The sequence below is a fragment of the Ranitomeya variabilis genome, chromosome 7 (assembly GCF_051348905.1).
Source record: "Ranitomeya variabilis isolate aRanVar5 chromosome 7, aRanVar5.hap1, whole genome shotgun sequence".
Classification (NCBI taxonomy): Eukaryota; Metazoa; Chordata; class Amphibia; order Anura; family Dendrobatidae; genus Ranitomeya; species Ranitomeya variabilis.
Window position 1 is genome coordinate 52,633,093 of NC_135238.1, and position 23,123 is coordinate 52,656,215.

At 42.3% G+C, this 23,123-nt stretch overlaps 1 protein-coding gene across 4 annotated transcripts in view; it reads left to right on the forward strand.

Moving 5' to 3' along the window:
* SYT17 (synaptotagmin 17) overlaps positions 1–23,123 on the forward strand; it is a 112,856-nt gene that overhangs the window by 36,303 nt on the left and 53,430 nt on the right. For 2 of the 4 annotated variants that reach the window (XM_077275089.1, XM_077275092.1), the window contains exons 2-5: positions 7,157–7,174; positions 10,215–10,372; positions 11,355–11,503; positions 13,440–14,059. In XM_077275089.1, the coding sequence (XP_077131204.1) occupies positions 7,157–7,174; positions 10,215–10,372; positions 11,355–11,503; positions 13,440–14,059 (945 nt within the window). Of the gene's footprint in view, positions 1–7,151; positions 7,175–10,214; positions 10,373–11,354; positions 11,504–13,439; positions 14,060–23,123 lie in introns of all 4 variants that reach the window. The other 2 variants (XM_077275091.1, XM_077275090.1) reach the window with 2 other exon arrangements.

Genomic DNA, 23,123 nt, shown 5'->3' on the forward strand with positions numbered 1-23,123 from the left:
CAACACAGAAGAATGAACCTCCGAGATGACTCTACTGGTCCACTCATCTGGAACAAACAGTCTCCCAGACGGACAACGATCAGGCCTATCAGTCTGAAACTCCTGCAAAGCACGTCGCAAGTCTGGGGAGACAGCAGACAAAATCACCCCATCCTTAAGGATACCCGTAGGTTCAGAATCACCAGAGGAGTCAGGCTCAAAACTCCTAGAAAGGGCATCAGCCTTCACATTTTTCGAACCCGGCAAGTATGAAACCACAAAATTAAACCGGGAGAAAAACAACGACCAGCGCGCCTGTCTAGGATTCAGACGCCTGGCAGACTCAAGGTAAATCAGATTCTTGTGATCAGTCAAGACCACCACCTGATGTCTAGCACCCTCAAGCCAATGACGCCACTCCTCAAATGCCCACTTCATAGCCAAGAGCTCCCGATTACCGACATCATAATTTCGCTCGGCGGGCGAAAACTTTCGAGAGAAGAATGCACATGGTCTCATCACTGAGCAATCGGGACTTCTCTGCGACAAAACCGCCCCCGCTCCAATCTCGGAAGCATCAACCTCGACCTGAAAAGGGAGCGAAACATCAGGCTGGCGCAACACAGGGGCAGAAGAAAAGCGGCGCTTAAGCTCCCGAAAGGCCTCCACAGCCGCAGAGGACCAATTGGCAACATCAGCACCCTTCTTAGTCAAATCAGTCAGAGGCTTAGCAACACTTGAAAACCCAGTTATAAATCGACGATAGAAATTAGCAAAGCCCAAGAATTTCTGAAGACTCTTCAGGGAAGTAGGCTGCGTCCAATCACAAATAGCCCGAACCTTGACAGGATCCATCTCAATAGAAGAAGGGGAAAAAATGTACCCCAAAAAAGAGATCTTCTGAACCCCAAAAATACACTTTGAACCCTTTACAAACAAAGAATTGGCCCGCAAAACCTGAAAAACCTTCCTAACCTGTTGAACATGCGACTCCCAGTCATCCGAAAAAATCAAAATATCATCCAAATACACAATCATAAATTTATCCAGGTATTTACGGAAAATATCGTGCATAAAGGACTGAAAGACTGATGGGGCATTAGAAAGACCAAAAGGCATTACCAAATACTCAAAATGGCCCTCGGGCATATTAAATGCAGTTTTCCACTCATCTCCCTGCTTAATCCGCACCAAATTATACGCACCCCGAAGATCAATGTTAGAGAACCACTTTGCCCCTTTAATACGAGCAAATAAATCAGTCAATAGTGGCAAAGGATACTGGTATTTGACTGTAATCTTATTCAACAGGCGATAATCAATACAGGGCCTCAGGGAGCCATCTTTTTTACCCACGAAAAAAAAACCTGCTCCTAAAAGGGATGAGGATGGACGGATATGTCCCTTTTCCAAGGACTCCTTAATATACTCTCGCATAGCAGCATGCTCAGGCACAGACAGATTGAACAAACGACCCTTAGGAAACTTGCTGCCAGGAATTAAGTCTATAGCACAATCACAATTCCTGTGAGGGGGGAGAGAACTAAGTTTTGGCTCCTCAAAAACATCACAATAGTCAGACAAAAATGCCGGAACTTCAGAGGGAGTAGATGAAGCAATGGAAACCAAAGGTACTTCCCCATGAGCCCCCTGACATCCCCAGCTTAACACAGACATTGTTTTCCAGTCAAGGACTGGATTATGAGTTTGCAACCATGGCAATCCAAGCACTAAGACATCATGCAAGTTATGCAACACAAGGAAGCGAATCACCTCCCGATGGTCAGGAGTCATACACATAGTCACTTGTGTCCAGAATTGTGGTTTATTCCTAGCCAATGGTGTGGAGTCGATACCCTTCAAAGGGATAGGAACTTCCAAAGGCTCTAGGCTAAACCCACAGCGCCTGGCAAAGGACCAATCCATAAGACTCAAGGAAGCGCCAGAATCCACATAGGCATCCACGGTAAAAGATGATAATGAACAAATCAAAGTTACAGACAAAATAAACTTAGACTGTAAAGTGCCAATTGCAAAAGACTTATCAACCTTTTTTGTGCGTTTAGAGCATGCTGATATAACATGAGCAGAATCACCACAGTAGAAGCACAACCCATTTTTACGCCTATAATTCTGCCGTTCACTTCTGGACAGAATTCTATCACATTGCATATTCTCCGGTGCCTGCTCAGAAGACACCGCCAAATGGTGCACAGGTTTGCGCTCCCGTAAACGCCGATCAATCTGAATAGCCATAGTCATGGATTCATTCAGACCTGTGGGCGTAGGAAACCCCACCATGACATCTTTAACGGCGTCAGAGAGACCTTCTCTGAAATTCGCCGCCAGGGCGCACTCATTCCACTGAGTAAGCACAAACCATTTTCGAAATTTTTGACAATATATTTCAGCTTCATCATGCCCTTGAGAGAGGGCTATCAAGGCTTTTTCAGCCTGAATCTCCAAATTAGGTTCCTCATAGAGCAACCCCAGTGCCAGAAAAAACGCATCCACATTGAGCAGCGCAGGATCCCCTGGTGCCAATGCAAATGCCCAATTCTGGGGGTCACCCCGCAACAAGGAAATAACAATTTTAACCTGCTGAGCGGGGTCTCCAGCGGAGCGAGATCTCAGAGAAAGATACAATTTACAATTGTGCTTAAAATTCAAAAAACGTGATCTATCTCCAGAAAAAAACTCAGGTATAGGAATCTTGGGTTCAGACATAGGAGCATGTATAACAAAGTCTTGGATATCTTGAACTTTAGAAGCAAGAGTATTCAGGTTTGAAGCTAAACTCTGGATATCCATTTCTCAACAGCTGAGATCTGAGCCATTCAGGGGTTGAGAGGAGAGAAAAAAGCAGCAGATTGCAATTATGGCTAGACAGAACTTCTGAGTAAAGAAAAAAAAAAAGTGTCAGAAACTTCTTTTTTCTCTCTTTCTTCAGCCAATACCTTTAATACATTAGGGCCGGCAATACTGTCATGATTCCCAATGGCAGGGACTCAGGCAAAAACGGACTAGCTCTAGGAAGATGGAATCTCAGATGACCGCGATGCTGAACCTAACACACAAATAATAGTAGCCGGGGGGCGTGCCTATGTTTTATCCCTAGACGTCTCGCACCAGCCGGAGATCTAGCTACCCCTAGTAGAAGAATACACAGACCTGACTTGCCTCCAGGGAAACCCCAAAAGTGATAGTAGCCCCCCACATATAACGGTTAGGTAAGAGGAAAACACGTACGCAGTATGAATATAGGTTCAGCAAAGAGAGGCCCTCTGACTAGATAGCAGAAAATACGAAAGAGGACTTTGCGGTCACCTCAAAACCCTAAAAAGCCATCCTGAAATTACCTTTAACTCCGATATCAACTCATGACACCGGAGTAGTAATTTCAGATCACTAGAGCTTCCAGCAGCAAAAGAATATTAATGCATGCTGGACAAACAAACACAAAAATACAAAAGATCCAACTTAGCTGAATTGCAGACTTGGAGCAGGTAGCAAGCAACAGAGGTGCTCTGGTAACATTGATTGCCGGCACTAGAATGACTGAGAAGCCAAACTAAATAGGAAACTCCCAATTCCTGATGGGAACAGGTGCACTGGAAATAACAGACAAAAGTAAGCCAGTACCACCAGTAGCCACCAGAGGGAGCCAAAAACAGAATTCACAACACATAGATGTTCATTGGCGGGTTTCTTGCGCAATATACTGACAAACGCAGCATGGTGCGATTTTCTCAGCCTGTAAAATCCGGCCGAGAAATATACGGCAGATAGGAGCTGCCCCATAGAGAAACATTGGTCCGTGTGCAATGCGTAGTTTTTGCGGCTCTCATACGTCCGTAAAACTCTCTAGTGTGACGCCGGCCTAAGACAAACAGAGGGCGGAGATTTTATGAAATCACATCCACTTTTGCTTTTACAATTAAACTCTGTTCACATGTAATATAAATTAGATTTTTTCTGCTGTTTTTTTGCACATAAATTCTGCTGTGTTTAGCTGTTAACTGTCGTAGCAAAGTGGATGTGATTTCTCAAAAACTGCGCCCCCTGTGGTCTAAAGACGCCTCTGAACTGTGCAGTTTTGGTGCTTTTTTTTTCTCTTTTGCCTTCTGTATGAAGCCTAGCAAAAAATACATGTAAAAATCTGCAGTTACTTTATTAAGTGCACCAAAAAGGCATCAAATAAGAGGCCTAAAAAATGCAGCAATAATCGGAGAAGATTGTTATTGTGTAGTTTGGTGTGGACATCTGCAGAAAACAAAAAACACAGTATTTATGCAACGTGCGAACACGGTCAAAGGCTACATGCACACTTTGCGGAAAGTCCTAAGGATTTTTCCGGACTGATTTTGGTAAATCCGCAGGTAAACCGCACTGCGGATTACCTGCGGAATTACCGCGGATTTACCGCAATTTTTTTTGCGTTTTTTGTGCGGATTTCACATGCGGTTTTACACCTGCGGATTCATATTATGGAGCAGGTGTAAACTCCTGCGGAATCCGCACAAGGAATGAACATGCTGCGGAATAAACAATGCAGTGTTTCCGCGTGTTTTTTTTCGCAGCATGTGCACTGCGGATTTTGTTTTCCATAGGTTTACATTGTACTGTAAACTCATGGAAAACAGCTGCGAATCCGCAGCAAAATCCGCAAGGTGTGCACATACCCTTACAGATGAGCATGACGCACAAATGACAACAAACCGGCCCTGGCTAATCAAACGCCGGAATGTAAGAGATTTGTGGCCTCCTGTCCAGCAACAGGTACCAATGACCTGGACGCTGGACTGGAGACCCGTAAATTGGCCAACTTATCTGTTCCCGATCCTGCGACAGTCCCGGATTTGGGTCTACGCCCTGCAGCCTCGAGCGTCTGCTGAATTACACTCACCGTCACCGCCCCTCTGACAACTCCTCCTGCCAGTGGAGAAAGAAATGGTAAATCTGCATGGATTGGGGTGTGTTCATGGGCATGGTCAAAATTTGCCATACCACGATACACGCGCCGCAACATTTTCCCTCTTTCTATTCTTCAAAAGTTGGCAGGTATGAGAGTAGTTGCTAATTGAGGCAATGACCGGCCTGTTGTACCCAGCACCGGCTCCTGCTTGCAATTTAGATGCTCCATGTCAACAGAGCAGCTCTTCTTCTTCTGGGCTGCTCTGTCGACAGGGTGTGACAGATTGACCGCTGGCTCCCCGCAGTCAGGCATTGGGGAGCCGGCTGTCAATAATCATGATGTCGACAGTCATGCCCCATAAACAGGGCAGAAGACAAGCTGCTGCTCTATCGAAGTGACGTTAGCAGAAGCCGCTGAATCACCGGCAGGACAGACCGCTCTATGCTGGCGGAGATCGGCGCCGGGTACAACAGGCAGATAGTTAGCCACTACCTGCCTGTTAGTTCCTAGGCCCCTTGTTAAAAAAATATAGTTCCAGATAACCCCTTTAATCCTCCCTTTCCTATTTGTACATCCCTGCCTGTTAGCGTGAAAGAAAATTCACCATCTACGTGACTATGCGCTAAGTTGTGGTGAAACAATTAGCCGGTCATTATTGCTTCGTTAACAAAGGAGCATATATGGCGACACTGAACTATAACATCCATTACTTTGCCTGTTATCTAATGTGCCCAGTGTTTTAGTAACCAGAATCTAATGATCAATGCGTCTGGCTAATTTACAATTATGTTCCCTAATGAGTTTCTTACTAATGAGAAGCACAGGAACACTGCTTTCTATGTTTCCAAGCTGCTGGTTTGCCTGTGGAGAAGAATTGTTTCTACAATTTAAAGGGAATCTGTCACCAGGTCTTTGACACCTAATCTGAGTGCAGCATATTGTAGAGGCAGAGAGCCTGATTCCAGCGATGTATCACTTACTAGGCTGCTTGCTGTAGTTTTGATAAAATCACTGTTTTATCAGCAGGAGATTATAACTAGAGGACTAATAAACCTGCTGCCATGTAATTCTCCATATTCATGAGCTCTGTATAAACCAGTCCCCATCACTGATTGGCAGCTGTCTGCCTATGCACAGTGTACACTGCCAATCAATGGTGTGGAGTTACACAGAGCTCAGCATTCAGAGAACTAATAGATCTGCAGCAGGGAAGACATTGATTTTATCAAAATTTTATCAAACTGCAGCAAGGAGACCAGAAAGTGACACATTGCTGGAATCATGGAATCAGGGTCTCTGCCCCTACATTATACTGCTCTCAAATCATGAAATCAGGGTCTCTGGCCCTTTATCATACTGCTCTCAAGTCATGGAATCAGGATCTCTGCCCCTGCATCATGCTACTCTCAAATGGGGTAGAAAAACCTGGTGATAGATTTCATTTGACATATAACTGTTTGTATAGAATATATATGATGATGTCCAGGATTTTCAGAAAGTTATCAGGAATTGTTGTGAACCAATAAAAGAATCAATACTTTCCTGATCAGTCCCCCTTTGCTCCTTCACAACAACTCTGGTCTATCTCCACCAGTCGTGCACCAATAACATTATGTCCATTGGCCACATGACCTCTGCAGCCAATCATTGGCCTCATTGGTCATGTGTCATATATGCAAATGTCACTACTGAGATCAGTAATTGGACACCACAGTCACATGACCAATGGACATCATCGATGCTGGTGGACGAGGACTGATTAGTCAAGTAATAGTTATTTTATTATTTTTTTTATTATTTTACAAGTTCTAATCCTAATACTTGCTAACTCCATTTCTATTTTAGTAATGGCTTATCTACCCTGTGTTTTGGGTCTTTTTTTTTCCTCTGCTGCCTAATGAAACTGTATATTTTTTTCTTTGTGGCTGCAGAATCGGCAGGCTATTCCTGGTCTTCCACTTTTACTTGCCCTTCCAGAGGAGAAAGAGAGAAACTGAAGCTGCATCTCCCTCCTCCCAGTCGACTATCTATTTTATAGACCAAAATGAACAGCTTATACCATATTTCTGTTTTTAATACTATTACTTTTAATTCCAAATATGACATTTAAGGAAATGGATCGTCTCAATCTGATATCTGGTGTATACAAAATTGGATCTGACAACAATGTTTAAAAAAATAAAAGAGCCAAGCACTAAATTGGTTTTGTTCTTTCTTTTAATGCTTTCCTATTTACTGAATTTCGGATATCAAAAAGGACAGTTGGAGCCAATAAATGAGGTGAGTGGATCTGAAGTTCTCTGATTATGCTTTATCCTTGTGTATGGCCGGATAGGTCAATGAAAAAATAAAAGTACAACATGTTTTACCCTTTTAAAGGTTGATCTGTTGAAGGTGGTCATAAATCATCTTTAAGGATAAGAGAGATAAGAGTTACTCTTGGTCAGTACAAGCTGACTGATGGATTTGATCGTTAGCTCGTTTAGCCATGTACTGTCATACATAGAGGCTGAAGAAGCTTTTAAATGAAATGAGATTGCAAAATTATTTTTAATGTTAGTCAAAGAATGCATTAATTTTGCTAAAAATAAATGTCCCCAAATTTGTTAATATATACTTTTAGGGGGCTCTACTGTACCTCTCTAGTTCTTCATTGCCTTAGTCCTTCCAGTTTCATTGACTATCTGATTTTAGTATTGCATGACTTGCATCAGAATTTAAAAGTAACTTGAAGGGAATCAGTCACCAGGTTTTTATCTCCTAAAATGAGAGTAGCATAATGTAGGGGCAGAGACCCTGATTCCAGTGATGTGTCACTTACTCGGTTGCTTGCTGTAGATTATCACTAGAAGACTAGTTGTCATGTGCCATATAGTTCTCCTGCTCTTTGTAACCCTGCCTCCTCCACTGATTGGCAACCTTCTGCCTATGCACAGTGTACACAGAAATCTACCAATCAGTGGTGTGGGCGGGGATATACAGAGCTCAGTATTCAGAGAACTGCTAGATCTACAGCAGAGAAAACCGGGATTCTATCAATACGACAGCAGGCAGCCCAGTAAGTGATATATCGCTGGAGTCAAGGTCTATGGCCCATGCTACTCTCAGATGGGGTAGCAAAAAAAACGTAGTGACAGATTCCCTTTAAGGACCAAAAACAGTGCCACTTTTCTTCAAGAGTTGTATCTGGTATCATAGCTTAGCCCAAATATAGTGACCAGGGCTAAATTGCAATACCAGTAACAGCCCCTACACAGAGGTGGCGCTGGGTTTTTCTGGTCAACAAGCTTTTATTCTAACAATTCTGTTTCTAAGGAAAGGATGTCTGGTGTTTTCTATTATATGGCAATTATACATCTGAAATCAGTGCTGTACAGTGCAAGTAACCAGCGCGTACAATACACAGGAAGGACAGGAGGAGTCTGTTATTTGGATTCCAGGCGTAGATTCCATTGTTTCTGATTACACAGAGTTGAGCACATACAGTTGAAACCAGCAGTTTCCATACACTATATAAAAAGACGTACATGCATGTTTTTCTCAATATCTGACATGAAATCAAAATAAACCTTTCCCGTTTTAGGCCAAATAGGATTACCATCATTATTAATATTTTCCAAATGCCAGAATACTGTGAGAGAAAGAGAATGTTTTAAGGTATTTTATTACTGCAAAGTCAAAAATTTCTATACATTTCATTATTATTAGGTATCATTGCCCTTAAACTGAATGACTTGGGTCAGACGTTTGGGGTATCCTTTCACAAGCTTCTCACAATAGTTGGTCGGAATTTGGGCCCATTCCTCCTGACAGACCTGGTGTCACTGATCCAGGTTTGTAGGTCGCCATGCTCGCACCGGCCTTTTCAGCTTTGCCCATGCATGTTCAATAGGATTGAGATCGGGGCTTTGTGATGGCCACTCCAGAACATTGACTTTATCTTTAAGCCACTTTACCATTTTGGCAGTATGCTTTGGGTCATTGTCCATTTGGAAGATCCATTTCCGCCCAAGCTTTTACTTACTGGCTGATGTCTTGAGATGTTGCTTCAGTATTGCCACATAATCTTCTTTTCTCATGATGCCATCTATTTTGTGAAGTGCACCAGTCCCTCCTGCAGCAAAACAACCCCACAACATGATGCTGCCTCTCCGTGTTTCACGGTTGGGATGGTGTTCTTAGGATTCAAAGCTTCTCCCTTTTTCCTACAAATGTAACGATGGTCATTATGCCCAAAAAGTTCAATTTTAGTTTCATCAGACCACAGGACTTGACTCCAAAAATTAAGGCCTTTGTTCCTGTGTGCATTTACAAACATTAATCTGGCTTTTTATGTTTCTTGTGGAGTAATGGCTTCTTCCTGGCAGAGTGGCCTTTTAGCCCATGTTGATACAGTACTAGTTTCACTGTGGATATTGACACAATCTTACCAGCTTCCACCATCATCTTCACAAAGTCTTTTGCTTTTGTCCTTGGGTTGGTATGCACATGTCAGACTAAAGCACATTCATCTCTGGGACACAGAACCCGTCTCCTTCCTGAGCGGTATGATGACTGGACATTTCTCATCTTGTTTGTATGTGTGTATAATTGTTTGTACAGATGAATGAGGAACCAAGGATGAGCCAGACTTGTGCAAGTCCACAATTCCCTTCCTGATATCTTGGCTGATTTCTTTTGACTTTCCCATGATGCTACACAAATAAGCAGTGTGTTTCAGGTGTGCATTAAAATACATCTACAGGTGTGCCTCTAATTAACTCAGATGTTGCAAAAAAAACTTCCAAACACATGACATCATCATCTGGGAGTCCAGAATTGTGTAAAGACAGTAATCTTAGTGTATGTAAACCTTTGACTTGCAGTAAGGAATAAAAATGCCTTAAAACATTCTCATTTGTTTGGCATTTGGCAAATATTCATAATTCTGGTAATCCTAATTGACCTAAAACGGGAAAGTTTTATTCTGATTTCATGTCTGATATTGAGAAAAACATGCAGATGTGTATTTTCATATAGTGTGTGTAAACTTCTAGTTTCATCTGTATAGTTATACCCCTAATATGATTTTTCTATGGACATTTTAATTGATTTAGGATCAATAATAATTGACAATAGATTGTATTATGTTATGTTCCTCATTTAAGTAAATAATTGAGGATAAAGAGAAAGTAGGAAAACACAATGTTGCAGAATGATGACTATCTTTGGCTCTCGATAACTGCTGACATTCCTCCATGAATCACACCACACATGATTGCCAATGGAAGTTGAGTTCTCCAGGTTACAAATTGCTGTTTGTTGCTTTGTTTTGGAACAGGGGTTCCTATCTAAGATTTCAGATCTGCTGTTGTGCCGATGGACATGCAGAAACTGCTGTCAGAAGTGCTACGAATGCAGCTGCTGCCAGTCAAGTGAAGATGAAGTGGAGATCCTGGGGCCCTTTCCTGCTCAAACGCCACCATGGATGTTAGTAAAGTGAGACTTCATGCTGCTGTATCATCTGTTAGGTTCTATTGTTTGTGTTTGCTTTTTTTTTTTTTTAAGAAGTGGCATTCATTTTATCTTTGGAAAGGACTAAAAAATAAAATAACATACAATGTATTAAAACAATTTGATTAATGTTTTGGTGAGAATCAAAGGAAAAAAAAACAGATATTACTTTAGCACAAAAACAATTGTGAAAATATCATTTATTTTTGGGTCATCAACTCATCATATTTTGAAAGCCCGTACTTATTCTTTAATTTTTCTTTCCATAGAGACGTGTGAGGTCTTATTTTCTAAAGGATGAGCTGGAATTTATTTTGAGGCAGCAGAAAGAACAAAAAGAGCAATTCTGCCGACATTTGTTATCTTTTGCTCTTCTTTTTAAACCTGGTAACTTTATAGTTTAGGCTATTTTGGACTTGACAATGCAAATTACGTGCATTTGTTATTATTTTTTCATATCACTATATCAGGAAAAGTATTTATGTCCTTTTTTATACTTTTTAACAGCTTGAAAAATAGTTCTTTATTTTAGTCCTTCTAAGGGATTTGAGCACAAGATTTATTAATTGTCTAATTTACTGTAATAATGCAGTATTTCTGTGTATTATTAACTATTGCCGGTCAGTGGTACACCTATTAGACCTACGTCTTGCAGAACCTAATAGGGGTGCCAAGATGGCAGACGTGGGACATTGTTGCTCCCTTAGCTATTTTAGGAATCAGCACCAAATAATTACAGCATCTAATTGGATAAATGGCAATCTCTGGTCATTGACCGCTCCAGGTGTTGATCATGGGCTTTGCTCCTATTTTTTGTCGTATATGTACCATTCCCAAAATTGTTGCATAGGAAAAGAGATGATGGAACACTTCACGAAAAATTGATTCACTCTGTTATACTGTTATCTCATAAAGGCAGTATTTCTATTGTTTGCAAATAAAATATGTTGTGCCATAAATTTACCAGGATAAGTAATCGGAGCGAAGACAAGGAGGGGGATTCAGACAACGCAACAAGTGAACCTCCTCCTACTCCACAGGAGACATCACCCGACAGAAGACGTTCTTCTTCAGATACATCCAGATCTACATATAGTCTTACCAGACGTATTTCAAGTAAGACTTCTAAACCCACATATACAATATTTATTATCATCGAACATTCCACCGACACTAAAACTATAGATCTGTAACATTTGCACTCAAGGAATCTTCTACTTTTAGATTCTGGAGAGATTTGGTCACCTTGTGATCCAAGCCAATCTCTATATACTATTTGTAGTAGTCACATTGGAAGTCTGTGTGAGGTGGGAATCTGTATTAAGGGGGTCTTTCAGGATGGTCACACCTGTGTATGGAGACATGTCAATTGTTTCTAGTGAAAGGAATTGTAACCTGTGGTCTGTTTTTAACATCAATTAATGAACTTTTCATTTACCGTAATTGGGGCTGACTAAAAAAAAAAATTCAAAGATGGGAGACGATCCATAATTCAATGCACGACAAAGTGTTTGAGATTTCAAAAACTTAGCATCTTTCTTGTAGATACAGTGTCACTCTTGTCTGTTGGCAGTGCCTGGTGTTGTGGTTTAAGCCTCCATACACATTAGACAAATGTTGGTCACATCAACCGAAATTGATGGTTTTGGCCAACCGGCTAATATGTATAGGTTATGGGAGCATCGGCCAACTGAGTGTCGGGAGATATGTTGATCGGGCATGTCTGATTTCGGAAAGCCTATCACTTTGTTCTCCTGGTGATAAGCCACCAGCTGAGATGTCTTTTGGCAGCTTTCTCAAAGAGAATACAGCAGCGTTCGGCTGAATGAGCTCTTCTACGTAATAGAGAGACGACCAAGATGACTGTTGGCTAAACGATTGGCTGAAGCATCACTCGGCCGACAACTATCTAATTTGTATGGGGGGGTTAAGTCTATTTACTTGAAGTCCATGAATAAGAATGGGGCTGAAATCTCGTAAACCCTTTTTAATGAGATACTTTAGTTAAAGTTAGTCTGATGGTGGTTTGGCAGATGGCGACCTCGCTGATCAAATACAAACAAGGACTGTGTTCAATTCTTGATGGGCCTCGCATTATCTACTGATGTGATTGGAAATATCATAACCTTCTGAGGCAAGTTTCTGTATCTTCTTTATACCGGCACTAAGGGTCAGGACTGGGTAGTTCCCAACTACTCGAGCTCCACCAAGTTGTCTTTTATTACATGGCTTCATTATCTACATATTACGCTTTTTTTTAAACTTTATTCCACAGTTCAGTATCCATATTGCATACCTTTTAAAGGGAAACTGTAAACACGATCTCAAACTATTTATATGATCATGTTGCTCTCTCGAAGATAATGTCATCCTCACTTTTACTGATGCATCCCGGGCTCTATTCCCCAACCCTTAGCCCCACCTTCTTCCACTTGATTGACAGCTCAGTGGCTTGATAACACAGCCAGTGAGCGATAAGTCAAGTAGAAAAAGTTCAATCTGGTGACACAGAGGCTTGGAAAGGGCATGTGGTGCTGGATTGTGCCGACTGATTCTCATTAAGGGGAGTATGTAAGGACCACAATTACCTATGCTGTTCATTTTCATGAAACGGGGGCAAAATGATTAATAAAACATGACTTCAATAAATGTCTCTTAAAGAATAGGTTATAAATGTTTAAATGCCTGAGGTTTGACTGCTGAGTCTATCATGATTACTAGAATGGGGTCCCAATCCCTCTGTTCTTTCTCGCTGCTTGGAGTTTCTAGTGATAAGTCCTAGTACTGGGACCTCCAACTATTGGACATTTAATACCTGTCTGATGGACAGTTGATTAATGTAATTCATGGGAAATACTATTAACATTTTAATGTTATTTATTTTTAAAGCACCATTGATTTCTTGGTGCTGTTTTACTTATTAATTGTAAGAGCTTATATTACAGGTATAAACAGTATCTAGCAGGTGATTATTATTTTTGCTTTGTTACATTCATGTGGACTGTATCTGTATCTTCATTCATACAAAATGTCACATATTGTCATTTTTTAGGTTTAGAATCCAGAAGACCAAGTTCTCCATTAATTGACATTAAACCAATTGAGTTTGGTGCGTTGGGAGCAAAAAGAGAAATTGTCCAACCAACCGTCCTGAGAAAAATATACACCCCTGAGGACTATTTTAGGAAATTTGAACCTCATCTGTATCCTGTCGATTCTAGTAATGATGACGTAGACTCATTAACCGATGATGAAATACTAACCAAGTATCAACTAGGTATGCTGCATTTTAGTACTCAGTATGATCTACTACACAACTATCTGATTGTCAGAGTAATTGAAGCCAGAGACCTACCACCACCCATATCTTATGATGGTTCTAGACAAGACATGGCTCATTCAAACCCATATGTCAAGATGTGTCTACTGCCAGACCAGAAGAACTCTAAGCAAACTGGAGTCAAACGTAAGACTCAGAATCCAGTATTTGAGGAGAGATATACCTTTGACATCCAATTTTTAGAAGCCCAAAGAAGAACATTGCTCTTGACGGTGGTGGATTTTGACAAGTTTTCACGACATTGTGTTATTGGGAAAGTCTCCATGTCTCTGAATGAGGTTGACCTTGTGAAAGGAGGACATTGGTGGAAAGCTTTAATACCAAGCTCTCAGGTAAAGTAAACATCATATATGTATTGGCTATAAATGGTGAAAAGACCAATTGGCGTTTACTAAATTGTTAATAGTTACAGATCTGTTGGATGAGTACTTACTTTCTTAGAAGTTTTAAGGGTTAATACTGGAACTATGTGTAATTGATGTGTACGTGGTGTATATATATAAGTGATGTATATTTAAGTCGTGTAACTTGAAGTTTGTGGGCCCCGAGGCAAAATGTCCAACAGGGCCTCAAACTCATGGGACTGCAATATTGGTTTTCTCATATGGGCCAAAGGGACCTTTTGGGCCTTTGGGCCCCTCTGCACCCACTCTAATTACTCTGGATGTATATTGCAAATATATATTGCCCTTCACATACTGTATTGAGTTTCAACAATACTATTTGTAAGACAACATCTTTAAGGGAACCTGTAACCAATCATGAGCAAAGATTCTTACAATCTTGAGATGAGGGATGACAGCTTACGCACATTAGGTTTGTTGCATGCACGCCACTCAGGATATGAGGGTGATACAAAGGAAACATGAGTTCTTGTTGGAATCCTGAGGAAATCTTATTCAGGGCAACCATTAATTATAATTCTTCACAGTAGAGGTGAGGTAATGGTTTACAGGTTCACAGCTATGATACAGTTCTGAGCTGAAGTCGATCACAGGGGTTTTATTCAAGCTTCTTTTCATCACATAGAATCCCTTCTCTTCATGCAATGCTTCATAAACATATATGAAAGTCTCTTTACAGAAACTTTCTCTTCACAGATAACTTCTCTTCACACACAGTGTCTTAACCTAAGCAGACTTGCACCTTGCTCATGCAGTGAGTTGGGAGGAGGGAATGAGTCCGGTGCTGGAGCTCTGTCACTTCTATCTTGATGTAATAAAGATGCTCCAGGCTGTCCTGACTGCTTCTATGATTACAGCAATCACTTCCCAGGAAGAACTGGCCTATGCAGCTTGTCTAATTTCAGTCTGACAGGAGACTCTCTAGCACACACCTTACTTTTGACTTTTCAGGACACAATAACAACTTTCCCAGTATCCCTTGGGGCTGTGCTAACCACTCCCTGTCTGCTATAACCATTTTAACCCCTATAGTAGCTGGTTCATTCTAAATCAACATCTCCTATCTGTCACAGGTTCTATGTAGAACTGTAACTGTTGTTTCTGGATAACTAGTTGCTAATCCGCTCCATAGATTTTTAAAAGCACAAATAGTTATCTCCTCTCTCCAAAAATATGTACAATATATACAAGTTAAAATAATTTCTATTTAAAGGGCAATGCCATTTTAAATGTTTTTTAGCTGTTCTTTCTGGTTGTAAAAAAAATGAAAAATTTTTGAAAAATAGAAAAGTATTTCTTATTTTTCTTTACATTTTCCCCAGATATTAGCTACAAAAAGGAAAATTGACATCAAAATAAAGCCTCATTTAAGCCCCCAAAAGGGGCAAAGTTATCTAAATATCTGAACAATAAAATTCTTTATAGTCATTAACTCCTTAACGACCAGAGGTATTTTTGGTTTTGCATTTTCATTTTTTGCTCCCCTTCTTCCCAGAGCCATAACTTTTTTATTTTTGGTCAATATGGCCATGTGAAGGCTTGTTTTTTGCTGGACGAGTTGTACTTTTGAACAACACCATTGGTTTTAACATATCGTGTACTGGAAAACGGGGAAAAAAATTCAAAGTGCTGTGAAATTGCTAAAAAAAAGTGCAATGCCACAGTAGTTTTTTTGTTTTGCTTTTTCACTGTGTTCACTAAATGCTAAAACTGATCTTCCATTATGATTCTCCAGGTCTTTTAGAGTTCATAGACATCAAACATGTCTAGGTTCTTTTTTATCTAAGTGGTGAAAAAAATTCAAAACTTTGTTAAAAAAAAATTGCGCCATTTTCCGATACCCGTAGCGTCTCCATTTTTCATTATCTCGGGTTGGGTGAGGGTTTATTTTTTGCGTGCTGAGCTGACGTTTTTAATGATACCATTTTGGTGCAGACACGATCTTTTGATCGCCCCTTATTGAATTTTAATGCAATGTCACAGAGACCAAAAAAATTTAATTTGTGGGTTTTTACTTTTTTTCTCGCTACATTATTTAGCGATCAGGTTAATCCTTGTTTTTATTGATAGATCGGGCGATTCTGAGTGCAGCAATACCAAATATGGGTATGTTTGATTTTTTATTGTTTTATTTTGAATGGAGCAATAGGGGGGTGATTTGAACTTTTTTATTTTTTTTATATTTTTAAAAACATTTTTTTTACTTTTTGCATGCTTCAATACTCACCATGGGAGACTAGAAGGTGCCATAATTCAATTGCCACTGCTACATACAGGTGATTACATCTCACTTGTGCCGGAAAAGATGTGGGCTCAAAGCCGGAGCCCACATCAAAGGGAGGGTGTCTGACAGTGGCGTACTATTACGCCTGATGTCGAAAAGGGGTTAAAATCGCATGTGCAATAAAAACCTAAAATATGCCTGGTCAGAAATGGGGAAAAATGACCCCCATTGGTAAGTGTAAGAGGAGTCGATGGTAATCCTGAAGAGCCCCTGCATGATGTGTGATTAGTGCGGGAAGACTGCCACCTACTGGCTAGATGAGATCATGCAGAACCAATCGGCACCGAAAAATCTGCAGGTGGGACGAGTTGAAGTGCAGCACCCAGTCAGGTGCCTTTGATGACAAAGTTCCTGGATATAAAAATCCTGGGCCCCAAACTGCAGCATGATTTGGCACCAAGGGAAGGTGAGGTGTGGCCAGAGATGATGGATGCTGAAACCATAGAGACAGGCCTCAGCGAAAAGCATGCGACAGCAGGTGCTGGCCACTGTCAGAAGTAACCCGGACGATGCCCAGTGACCCAAAGACCCAACTATGGCGGTCAAGACCCTAAGACCAGATTTGCGCCGCTTAGGGTCCAAACCCCCTGCCAAACGATGCCAGCCGAAAGCCAGAGTCCAGCCTTCTTTCCCCCAAGCCCAGGAGACACCCTCCGTCAATCAAACACTGAAGATCCGAGAGGAGACTTTGACCGGGGAAGGACGCTTGCGGTGATAGGAGGGAGACACAAGTGAGCTGGGCCATCACTTTTGGAGCCAACTTATGGTACAGGGATCAGCCTGGGGTAGGACAACAGATGGGGTGGGATTGGCTGGGACAAAAGAGGCTCAGCGTTCCTTGATAGACTTCGTTAGGAGGATTTGTGGCCTAGCGGGAATTCCCAGTGACCCCCATTAGGGCCATTGTGTAAAGATGAGCTAGCGTAGCAGCTATCCGAGGAATGGTTGTAACACCCCTGTCAGACAGATACCAGTATAATCCTTTAAAAGGCTTTGATTATTTTGATTTAACTTGAAGACTTACTGTATGTTTTGCATTATAGAACCCACTTGTGTGTTTGCTGTTTTTCTGTTGTTAAACTGCTTCCCCAGTTCCACAAATTTCCACCTTACTGGAAACAGTAAATAGTTTGTTGTCTGTTCCTTCCTTGTGCTCATCTGTGCATTGCATCCGGTCACCTCCCTACATAAGGACCATTAAAATCAGTATTAAATAAAAAGAGAAAAGTGTCAATTCCGCTCACCACTCCTGTCTTAGAGACTAGTAGCCCGGGAAACTTCCAGAACAGACAGTCTGTGGTCTTGGTGTTGTTCCCGGATTTTGCACTGGTCTGGCTTCCAGGTCACATAGCTCTCAATTGTCCAAAAGTTGATGTTCTCCAGAACTAAAGGAAAGTACAGTAGATAAAACTTAGCCTTTAATCATATAGGATAAAAAAAAGTCAGAATGTGAACATATTACAAAAAGGGTTATGATTAAGGCTTTTTACACCTGAAATCCATAAGCATTATGGATTTTTTTAATATGTGCACATTCTGCAAGTTTTTTTTTATCCTATGTGATTAAAGGCTAATTTTAATTATTTTCCTTTGGTGCTGGAAAAAAATCCCTTTTTGTCCATTTAGAACTATATTAAAAACCCATATTTCAATAACAATAGGGCGGATTAAAAAATAAATATCGAAAAACAGAATACTCAGGGGAGCAGCAGGTATAAAATAAGAAATAAAACAGCCTACTTTTGACCTCGTGACAGGTCCTCTTAGAAGTATCTGGATAGTCTTTCATATGCTATATCCATATTGCTATACTACCTAGGGAAATATTCTTAGGTAACACTTAAGTCTCCATTAGTATCATTGAAGATCATGTCAAAATGTACTTGTTCATCCTATAAAGTAAGAGCTCAAGAGTTTTCTGGGAAAGTAAAAGAAGATCCTATTGGAATGGCACCAGCGTGACTCACTCTCCGCTAATGATCTTGTACATCATGTTCTGGATGGATTGTGTTTGCTCTTTCCTCTGCATCATAAGTAGGATCCAGCAGCATATGTTCCGGCCATGGCCATGCAGTAATGAGGAAGCAGTTGTGCCCGAGACGAGGACTCTTGGTACATCGCTGACAAGTGCAGTATCCAGGGCAACTAATGTACAATTAAAGTTCCTCTGTAACCAGCTGTTTCTGTACAATTATGATCCTTTCGTAATTCTACAAAATTCTGCAATGTTTCTCGCTGCTTATAAATAAGAGAAAATCGTTTAATCCCTAATTATAGGTCCATGGTAACATTATCAAAGAGAAGGCGCAAGTCTCTATGGAGACTTCTAATATTTTTAAAGGGAACCTGTCACCTGAATTTGGCGGGCCCTTTTTTCGGTCCAATGGGCGGTGTTTTCGGGTCTTTTATTCACCCCTTCCTTTCCCGCTGGCCGCAATATTGTCTTGAAGTTGATTCGCTTTCCTCCGTAGAACACGCGTGCGCATGGCAATCTTGCCTTGCGCATGCGCAGTATGCTTTGCTCAACTGCGGGTAAAGCCGAAAAGCATTAGTGCGCATGCGCCGGCGCACTATGTCCCGGAACACAGCAAAATACTTCCGGGACATAGTGCGCCGGTGCATGCGCACTAATGCTTTTTGGCTTTGCCCGCATTTGGGCAAAAGCATACTGCGCTTGGAAAGCAAAACAACTTCAAGACAATATTGCGGCCAGCGTGTGGCCAGCTGGAAAGGAAGGGGTGAATAAAAGACCCGAAAACACCGCCCAGCAGACCGAAAAAAGGGCCCGCCAAATTCAGGTGACAGGTTCCCTTTAAAGTAGAACTGAACTTTTGCATTTTTTTCGTATGTTGCAGGCCCTTAAAAGTCATAGTACACAATTTTTATTTAATAACAAACACATCTATACTCACCTTCCCCTGCTCCAGCGCTGCTTTTCCGATCCTTGTTGATAGGCTGCAGCGGTGATATCAACATTACAGCGCATGTCACCTCTGCAGCCAATGACTGAGCTCTACCGATAAAGATGGCATGAGCTGCAGAGCCCAGTGATTGGCTACAGCTGTCAGTTGTGCTGTATTGGTGGTGATGTTACCGCTGCAGCCGGTCAACAAAAACTGGCAAAGCAGCAGAGAAGCAGCACTGGTGAGCATATCTGAGTTTGATATTTCATACAGCAGCAACCCGATTATAAAATAAATATATATAATGAATAACCCTTTAAAATTTCCTACAGACCACTGCGGGTCAAAGTCCTGATACCCCCACTGATTGCTCAGGTTTTTGTAATTTTTATGGTCCTTCCCAAGGAGGTGTCATTTTCCCCTAATCTTGTTCAGGCATATTTTAGGGTTTTAGTGTATAAGAGCTTTTAATATCTCTAAAAACTTTTCTTGTTGAGAAATTCAAATAGCTCTTGCCTTTTCTTATGGGAGGATACACGAGGCTTAAATTTTGATGTCATTTTTATCCCTTTTTTTAGGGGAAAATGTACAGAAAAATAAGAAATAAGATTTTCTTTTTTAAATGTTTATTTTTTTTTACAACAAAAAAGAACTGCTAAAAATCATTTACAAAATATATAAATATTTCTACAAATATCCGAAGGTATGTCACAGTGTAGAGGGATCATCCTTATTCTCATTTGCACATGGAAACATGAGAAGCAATGGATGAAACTGAAGGGGAGAAGATTCAGATTAGATATTACAAAAAACTTTTTGACAGTGAGGGTGATCAATGAATGGAACAGGCTGCCCCGAAAGTTGGTGAGTTCTCTTTCAATGGAATTTTTAAACAGAGGCTGGACAGACATTTGTCTGAGATGGTTTAGTGAATCCTGCATTGAGTAGGGGGTTGGACACAATGACCCTGGAGGTCCCTTCCAACTCCAACATTCTGTGATTCTATGATTTAAAATTGCCCTCCCCTTTCCGAAGAAGTTATCATAACTCGTACATATTGTTCATGGAACGCTCGCCGGGGCCTAGGGGTACTCGGTACCGGGTCCGGTACTTAAAGGGATGTGTCAAGGCGGCGGCGACCCGGTCCATGGCCCTGGGTGCCCATGGTAAAGGAAAGGTCTTTAAAGGGGTTTTGTAAATAAAGTTTGTTTATGACACCACCTGTGGTATTCCGTCAGGGATGACTGATGCTGCTTAAAGGGGTCCTCTGGGGTGATGTGGCAGCAGGGATGGGATGGCTTCCCACAGGTGAAGATGGGTCACTCAGGGCTCCCGGTGTGTAGATGGAGATGGTGGGTAGTGTAGAAAGAAACGGAGGACAGAGGTTTGCAGTCTCTACCTGGTTTACTGAAGACTTCAGGCAGCCACAGTCCAGGACACCAGATCACAGGTACAGGCAGAGTCTGGCCGGCTTGGAAGCGAGTTCAGGGTCCCCTTTACCAGGTGGAGTTGAAAGCCTTCCTACTAGTGTGGTGGTGTAGTCCCTTGCTGCCTGTGGCTTCTGTCAAGGTCCTCGCTGTTCTCTCTGTCCTCCTTAAAGGTGGGACACTAACCCGTATGACAGGTGGCTCGAGCATTTTTACAGGGTCTCTATCGTGACCCGGGCTCTATGCGCCACTGTGTCTCCACATGTTAGGGCGGACAGGTGATGTGAAGTCCAGCTGTCCTGCCGGTTTCAGCTGTGAGTCTTGGAGTCCCTCACAACCTCAGTCTTCCGGCTACCGGTGTCTGCGCTCTGCAGGGAGGTAGCTCAGTCGCAGCTTTTCTTCCCAGGTCTCACTCTCCTACGCTTCTCTTCTCCTACACACTCACTACAATCTGTTCTTCCTTCTGTTTCCCTTTTCCAGGATTTTCAGCACCCTCGTGGCTGCACGGCCCCTTCAGTCCTTCCGGCACTCACTGTTCTCGTCTCTGTCTGAGCTTTCCCTCCAGACTAAAATATATATAGGGGAGCCATCCACAAGCTGGATCAGAACTCCCCCTTCTGGCCTGGAGTGTAAACATGTTGTATGCTTCTGTTTACCTGATACAGAAGATCCTCCCTCGCTTCCAAGTGTGACATCACTCTCCCCGGGAGGAAAGCAATGCCACTGTGACAACCAGGAACCTGGAGTGTCACATTTATATGTTAGGAATGAGGAGATGACAGTTGGTTCTTTTAAAAATCGATGGGGAGGGGAGGAGCGCTCCGGCAAAAGAATATTTTGAAGCTCTCACTTCTGGGAGCAGAAGTATAGAGCTCCTGCATGAGGGCACGCACAGTCGTGTAAGGACTTTCAACTAAGCTTGTACACTGCTGGGCTCCGGCTTATGCAGGTCTTTTATTATTATTATTATTTATTTATATAGCACCATTAATTCCATGGTGCTGTACATGTGAATAGGGGTTACATACAGTTTTATAGATATCGTTAACAGTAAACAAATTTACAATGACAGACTGGTACTGAGGGGACTTACATTCTATGGGATAATGGGGAAGAGACAGGAGGTTGGTGTGGCGGCAGCTCTGGTTGTGGTTAGGCGGCAGCTCGGGTGGTTGGTGAGGCGGCAGCTCGGGTGGTTGGTGAGGCAGCAGCTCTGGCGGTGGCGACACGGCAGCTTGGGTGGTTGGTGGGGCGGCAGCGGCTCGGGTGGTTGGTGGGGCGGCAGCTTGGGTGGTTGGTAAGGTGGCAGCTCGGGTGGTTGGTGAGGCGGCAGCTCGGGTGGTTGGTGAGGCGGCAGCTCGGGTGGTTGGTGAGGCGGTAGAATGGTTTTTGCAGGCTGAAGGCTTTCCTGAAGAGATGGGTTTTCAGGTTCCGTCTGAAGGGTGGTGGATAATCGGACGTGTTGAGGCTTGGAATTCCAGAGGATGGGGGATATTCGGGAGAAATCTTGGAGGCGGTTGTGTGAGGAACGAATAAGTGTGGGGGAGAGTAGGAGGTCTTGGGAGGATCAAAGATTACGTGAGGGAAGATAGTGGGAGATTAGTTCAGAGATATAGGGAGGGGACAGGTTGCGGATGGCTTTGTATATCAGTGTTAGTAGTTTGAACTGGATTCGTTGGGGAATTGGGAGCCAGTGGGGGGATTTGCAGAGGGGTGAAGCAGGGGAGTAGCGAGGAGAGAGATGGATTATCCGAGCAGCAGAGTTGAGGACAGACTGGAGTGGTGCAAGGGAGTTAGCGGGGAGGCCACAGAGGAGGGTGTTGCAGTAATCAAGGCTGGAGATGATGAGGGCATGCACAAGAGTTTTAGTAGATTGTGGGCTGAGGATGGGACGGATTCTGGCAATATTTTTGAGTTGGAGGCGACAGGAAGTGGCAAGAGTTTGGATGTGCGGTTTGAAGGACAGGGCAGAATCGAGAGTTACCCCGAGGCAGCGGATTTCAGGTGCGGGAGAAAGCGTGATGCCATTTACCATAATAGATAGAGCAGGTAGGGGGGATACACGAGATGAGGGAAAGATGATGAGTTTGGTTTTGTCTACATTGAGTTTTAGGAAGCGAGAGTTGAAGAAGGAGGATGTGGCTGACAGACACTCTGGGATTCTGGGCAGAAGAGAGGCGACATCTGAGCCAGAGAGGTAGATCTGAGTGTTGTCCGCATATAGGTGGTACTAGAAGCCATGGGACTTTATGAGTTGTCCTAGGCCAAGGGTATAGATGGAAAAAAGTAGAGGCCCTAGGACAGAAAAGCTAAATGTGCGGTCGGAAAGGTATGAGGCAATCCAGGACAGGGCAAGGCCTTTGATGCTGATGGAAGAA